The sequence below is a fragment of the Chlorella variabilis genome (genome assembly GCF_000147415.1).
Source record: "Chlorella variabilis unplaced genomic scaffold CHLNCscaffold_14, whole genome shotgun sequence".
NCBI lineage: Eukaryota > Viridiplantae > Chlorophyta > Trebouxiophyceae > Chlorellales > Chlorellaceae > Chlorella > Chlorella variabilis.
Window position 1 is genome coordinate 1,264,224 of NW_005435074.1, and position 6,025 is coordinate 1,270,248.

General features: G+C 64.7%; 2 protein-coding genes across 2 annotated transcripts in view; both read left to right on the forward strand.

Annotated features, from left to right (window-relative positions):
- Positions 1-565: 565 nt before the first annotated feature.
- CHLNCDRAFT_31856 (hypothetical protein) lies at positions 566-1,815 on the forward strand (the record flags this gene model as incomplete). The annotated part of the gene is made up of 5 exons (XM_005846319.1): positions 566-667; positions 776-960; positions 1,138-1,287; positions 1,466-1,604; positions 1,755-1,815. Coding segments are annotated over exons 1-5 (585 nt in total), but the record flags the coding sequence as incomplete, so codon positions are not given.
- A 1,582-nt stretch (positions 1,816-3,397) lies between these two features.
- CHLNCDRAFT_58327 (hypothetical protein) overlaps positions 3,398-6,025 on the forward strand; it is a gene marked incomplete at its 3' end in the record, with an annotated part of 3,250 nt that continues 622 nt past the window's right edge. The window contains exons 1-6 of the mRNA XM_005846320.1: positions 3,398-3,576; positions 3,756-4,152; positions 4,456-4,734; positions 4,954-5,089; positions 5,295-5,485; positions 5,671-5,946. Of these exons, the coding sequence (XP_005846382.1) occupies positions 3,422-3,576; positions 3,756-4,152; positions 4,456-4,734; positions 4,954-5,089; positions 5,295-5,485; positions 5,671-5,946 (1,434 nt within the window). The 5' untranslated portion in view covers positions 3,398-3,421. The remainder of the gene's footprint in view (positions 3,577-3,755; positions 4,153-4,455; positions 4,735-4,953; positions 5,090-5,294; positions 5,486-5,670; positions 5,947-6,025) is intronic.

Sequence of the window (6,025 nt, forward strand, 5' to 3'; positions counted from 1 at the left end):
GGTTGTCCTGAGGAAATCTAGAGCCCGCTCCTGAGTCCAGCCGCACGGAAACCGCCCCCTTCTGAACTCGAGGCAGCAGGAGGCAGCAGGAGTCGCCGGGGAGCTGCCTAGCGCTCGGAGCCTGAGTAGAGTTCGCAATGCTGCGGGGGGCGATACAGGGGTGGCGCACACTGCAGCGCAGTGTTGCCAAGGAGGCCAAGAGCGGCCTGCAGCGGGCGTTCAGGTGAGTGGCCGCTGAACAGCAGGTTACTGAGCGCCCCGGCCCCAAGCTGAGCCGGCTGCTGCCCCTTCTGCCCACCGCCGCACATGCAGCGATGCCACGCCGCCGCCCGCCAGCCGCAGCCGGCTAGGCGCTCTGACAGAGGAGTCGGAGACGGCGCACAAGCTGTTTGATAATGTCAAGCTGCCAGCAGAGGCGATGGAGGGTGCAGCAGGGGCAGGCACCTCTGGAGCAGCAGCAGCAGCAGCAGACGCGGCGGCGCTCGATGCGATAGAACACTCGGCGGCAGGGAGAGTGCTCAGTGTCATTGGCAACACGCTGTTCTTTGGCAGCGTGGCGGCCGCCTCCTTCTTCGGCTACTACACCTACCGCTACGATGTGGGCCAGGTGGAGCGCATGATCGAGGAGACAGAGTCTAAGCCCGAAAACGCCTTCCCCGGCTCCTCGGTGCGCTGGGCGTGCCAGCAGCTGGGCGGGGGAAGCGGCAGATGCGGCACCTGGTCTGATTGGCCTGCTGCGTTCGCATGAGCGACTCCCTGCTCTGCACGCCTGCAGCTGTGGGTTCCGGTCATGAAGTGGTATGCGGGGCAGCGGCAGCAGCTGGAAGGCGAGATGAAGAAGTATGCCGACCCGCCCTCCGACCGCCTGCTGCCCGACCTGCCGCCCAACGCGCGCCACATCAAGACCCTGGTGCTCGACCTGGATGATGTGCTGGTGCACTCAGACTGGACGCGCGGACGGTGAGTGCGCAGGGGGTGGGCGAGGGCCAGGCTGACATGGTTGCGGTGCTGCGTGCTGAGCTGGGAGGCTGCAGGCAAGCCTGGACAGCCAGGTCTTGGAGAGTCGTGCACACGTTGTGCCGGCTGGCAGGTGCCCGATTGCTGCTCCGCCTGCGCCCGCTGGACCCCCGCCCGCAGCGGCTGGCGCACCTTCAAGCGGCCCGGGGTGGAGGACTTCATCCGCTCCATGGCGCAATACTACGAGCTGGTGGTGTACACCAGCCAGCTGCCCACCTATGCAGACCCCATCCTGGACCGCCTGGACCCGCAGCGCATGATTCAGTACAGGTGTGGTGGCGCGGTGGGTGGGTGCATGGTGCGCTACGTGCAAGGGGGAGGGAGCGACCGCCGTGCGTGGGCCTCCATGTGCTGGTGGGCCTGGCGGCAGGGTGCGGCCTGTCGTCAGCCAAAGCAACAAGCGGTTGGCAGGCCCAACCATCCTTATACATTGACTTTGCCCCTGCAGACTGTACCGCGACAGCACGCAGTACGTGAACGGCAAGCACGTGCGCGACCTGTCCAAGCTGAACCGCGACATGCGGCAGGTGCTGTTCGTCACCGCAGACCCAGACGCATACGCGCTGCAGCCGGAGAACGCCATCAAGGTGTGGCTTTGGTGATGGGCTGCAGGGTGCTGCAACTGCAGTGGCGCCGCAAAAGGTTGCACGCCGGGCGTGCTAGCTGCGATGCTTTGCTGCGTTGCGAGCTTGTGAGGGTCTTCACAACTCTGTCGCCGCCTGCTGCCCCACGTGCAGCTGAGCAAGGAGTGGAAGGCGGGGGACACGATGCTGCTGGACCTGCTGCCATTCCTTGAGGCGGTGGTGCGCACGCAGGTGCGGTGTGACAACACAGGGCGGTACATTGCAGTGGGGCAGCATTTCTGTCCCTACCGGCTGTCGGCAGAGGCTGGCAGTCCCATGCGAGCCCGCTGCCCTCCTTTCACTGCCTTGCAGGTGCCGGATGTGCGGGATGTAGTCAAGTCTTATGACGGGAAGGACATTCCCATTGCCTTCCGCGAGCGCATGAAGCGCCTGCAAGAGCAGCAGGCCGAGCGGCAGCAGCAGCAGAAGGGCTTCCTGTCGGGCTTTGCACGGCGATGAACATGGCCTGGGAAGCGACTCGGGATCAAGCCCAGCGCACCAAGCCCCCACAGACCAGCAGCGTTGATTTAGCCATAGGCAGCCATCCATGTTGCCTGCTGTGTCAAAATGCTTAGCTATTTTGCAATTGCAGCAGAAACATATAATGGAGCAACAATGAAATGCGATGACAGCAGGGACATTAACAGGCAAGAATGGGCAGGAGGAACAGCAGGAAGACTGGCCAAGGAAATGGGCAGGAGGTGGCGAAAGGGAATGAGCGAGGGTCATGCCCCTCATTGTTGCCTCTCGTTCTTTCGCTTTTTCTTCTTCTTCTCACCATTTCCGTTAGCTGCCCCCTCCGCTTCAGCTGCAGCTGCCTTACTCTTCTTCTTTGACTGCCCTGTCTTGGCTTCTGGCTGCTCCTCTTCATCGTTGTCGCTGCTGTGCTGCTCGGATGCAGCTATGCCATTGGCCTGCTCGTCACCCTCTGCTGCTGATGTTGGTGCTGCAGCTCTGGGCTCGTCGCTGTGCGTCCTTGCAATGCCGTCCAAATCTTCCAAAGCTGTCGCCATCTGCTCGAGGGTGGCAGTGTCGTCGTGCACAATTGATCCACCATCCTGAGACAGGAGACAGAGAGCGCGTCAAGAAGAGAATTGAGGGGGCCAAGCATCAGCTGAATGCGGTCATTGCAGCCTAAATGCGCGACTGCAGCCATTCTGCAGCCGCATGGGGCTGCTGCAACAGGAAAATGACATACCACCCATTTCTGCATCGCAACCAACAGGACTCACCGTATCCAACAGCTGCCGTATGCTGGCGGCCGCATCGGCCAGGGGACAAGGCGCACGCGGTCCCATCTGCGCTCGTGTTACCACGCGCTGCAGGAAGAACATTTCCTCGTCCATGGCAGTCATGTTTAGGCGTTCTCTTCTCTCCTCTCTCCTCTTCTCCCTTCCTCTCCCTTCTCTTCTCTCTCCAAGAGTCGCGCGGTGCCGGCAGACGGGGCGGGCCGATTTGGGGTGGCGCTGGATTGAATCCTAGCTGCTGCTCGGTTCCAGGCTGTGCACACAGCAAGGTGGCGTGCAGGGAGGGGCGCGTGAGCCGCAAGAACAGCATGCAAGTTTGGGGCCGGTGTCGTGTGAACGGCAGAGGCGCTAAATTGCTGCAACAATCGCTACTGATGGCTGACAGCAACAGCACAACGCCAATGGTCCATCACCGCGCCCTGTTGGCTTTTCTTCTCCTCGACCCCAGGCCCCCATCCGCATGCCAGTTTGTGCATTTGACGCCTGCCTGCTCCCTCCTGGCGCCTGTATCGTTTGTGGATCTCGTGCAGCAAAATGGTGGCGGTCAGCTTGAGCCCCATCAGCGCAGGCCAGTGCGCCAGGCCTCAGGCCGCAGCGAGGCTGTGTGGGCTGCAGCGCATTGCGGGCAAGGCGATCGCGGTGCATCAAGCCAAGCGGGCTCCCGTGGTGGCAGCTGCTTCCGCTAGCCGGTGAGGCTAATGGTCTACTGGTGCCCCCCCATGACTCGACGCACGGCCCTCCTGCCCGCCCGATAGCCCCCAGCTACCGCTCCGACCGCCAATGCGCTCCTTGGGGGTGCCCAACACCCCGCGATCCTCCGCAACGGCCCCACCCGCCCACCACCGTGCCGCCGCCGCCTGTGTTGCAGGTTTGTGGTGCGGGCGCAGGCAGCTGGCAAGAACGGCTCCCCCAGCTCCGCCCCCGCCGGCGGCGAGCAGTATGACTACGACCTCATCGTCATTGGCTGCGGCGTGGGCGGCCACGGCGCCGCCCTGCACGCCGTCGACTGCGGCCTCAAGGTGGCGGTGATCGAGGGGCACGACATTGGCGGCACCTGCGTCAACCGAGGCTGCGTGCCCTCCAAGGCCCTGCTGGCCGCCTCCAACGAGGTGCGCAAGCTGCGCAACGACCACCACCAGAAGACGCTGGGCATCCAGCTCAACGGCGTGGCCACCTTTGACCGCCAGGCCATCGCCGACCACGCCACCAACCTGGCCTCCACGGTCCAGGGCAACCTGCAGCGCAGCCTGGAGAGCCTGGGAGTGGTGAGTGCGGGGGCCGGCCAAGGTGGCAGCAGGGATGCTGGCAAGCCACAGGGCGCACATGGGCACCCGACGTGGTCTCTCTGGGCAGCAGACTGGCCGATTCTGGCAGGTGGAACCCACCACTATCTGGCTGTGCGTCCATTAGGCGGGAGCCGAGCTGCATTATAGCACATCAGTAGGCCCGCTTCCAGTGCATCCAGAGCATGCTTGCCAGCAAGGCCCATGCCAGCCGCCAGCTCGCCCTCCAGCCGCCAGGCGCCGATGCCGCATTCCGCCTTGCCTCCACCGCCCCGCTTCCTGCAGACCATCCTCAAGGGCCAGGCCAAGCTGACCGGGCCGCACACCGTCAGCTACGGCCTGCCCGGCCGCGTGGACGTGGGCGGCTCTGCAACCGCCAAGGACATCATCATTGCCACCGGCTCTGTGCCCTTTGTGCCGGGTGGCATCGAGGTGGACGGCAAGACTGTGTTCACCTCGGACCACGCCCTCAAGATGGAGTGGCTGCCCAACTGGATCGCCATCATCGGCAGCGGGTACATCGGCCTGGAGTTCTCAGATGTGTACACCGCGCTGGGCTGCGAGGTGGGGAGCGAGCAAGGGTGGGGCTGCGGGGTGGAGGCTGGGGGGTGGGCGAGGGCTGGGAGGGGGCGGCTAGGCACGCTGCGAGGCTAGCGAGGCAGCCAGACGGATGGCAGCAGACTCCCAGCTGCCGTGTCAGTCTGCATTCCCTGGAGACCCCAGCCTGGCATACCGATATGCGCACTCCACCTGCCCTCCACGGCCTCACTGCGCCACACTCAGGTGACGTTTGTTGAGGCACTGCCCAACATGATGCCCGGGTTTGACCGCGAGATTGCCAAGCTGGCGCAGCGCCTGCTCATCAACGGCCGCCCCATCGACTTCCACACCAACGTCATCGCATCCAAGGTCACCCCAGGTGCGGCGCCCGCTCAGCCCTAGTGGGCTACAGTGGCAAGGGAAAGCGGGGCAGGCTGATGGTGGTGGTGCTGCTGCTGCTGCTGCCCGCCTGCCCGCCCGCCTGCCTGCACCCCTCCATTCCACGCCGCCCTACGCTTTGCTTCAACCCTGTGCTACTTACTCGCCTTTGGCGTGTGCCCTCGCCCGCGCTGACCCTGCTGCAGGCGTGCCTGGCGTGAAGCCGGTCAAGATTGAGCTGACCGACTTCAGCACCAAGGAGGTGGTGGATGAGCTGGAGGTGGATGCGTGTCTGGTGGCCACCGGACGCGCCCCCTACACCAACGGCCTCAACCTGGCCTCGGTCAACGTGCAGACCGACCGCCGCGGCTTTGTGCCCGTGAACGACAAAATGCAGGTGGGGGCTGGGGCGGCGGCCGGCAGGCTGGAAGGGACAGGAGCAGGTGGTGGGCAGGATGCTTTCAGTCGGCGGGGGCGGGCCATCGATCAGCCAGCCAGCTGGGCCTCAGCCCGCTTTGCAGCAGTCGTTCCCCCCCTCGCATCCCTCTGCCCTGACCCGTGCTGTCTGCCCGCCACTCGCAGGTGGTGGACACCAGCGGCAAGGCGGTGCCCAACCTGTACTGCATCGGCGACGCCAACGGCAAGTACATGCTGGCACACGCGGCCAGCGCGCAGGGCATCGCCGCAGTGGAGTGCATGTGCGGGCGGGACCGCGTGGTCAACCACATGGCGGTGCCTGCCGCCTGCTTCACGCACCCCGAGGTCAGCTTTGTGGGCATGACCGAGGACGCGGCTCGCGAGAAGGCGGAGAAGGAGGGCTGGGCGGACAAGCTGGGTGTGTCCAAGACATACTACAAGGTGGGTGGGCTCTGCGTGGGTGGGTGGGTGGGTGGGTGGGAGTGGGTGTGTGGTGGTGTGGGGGGGGGGGGGGGGGGGC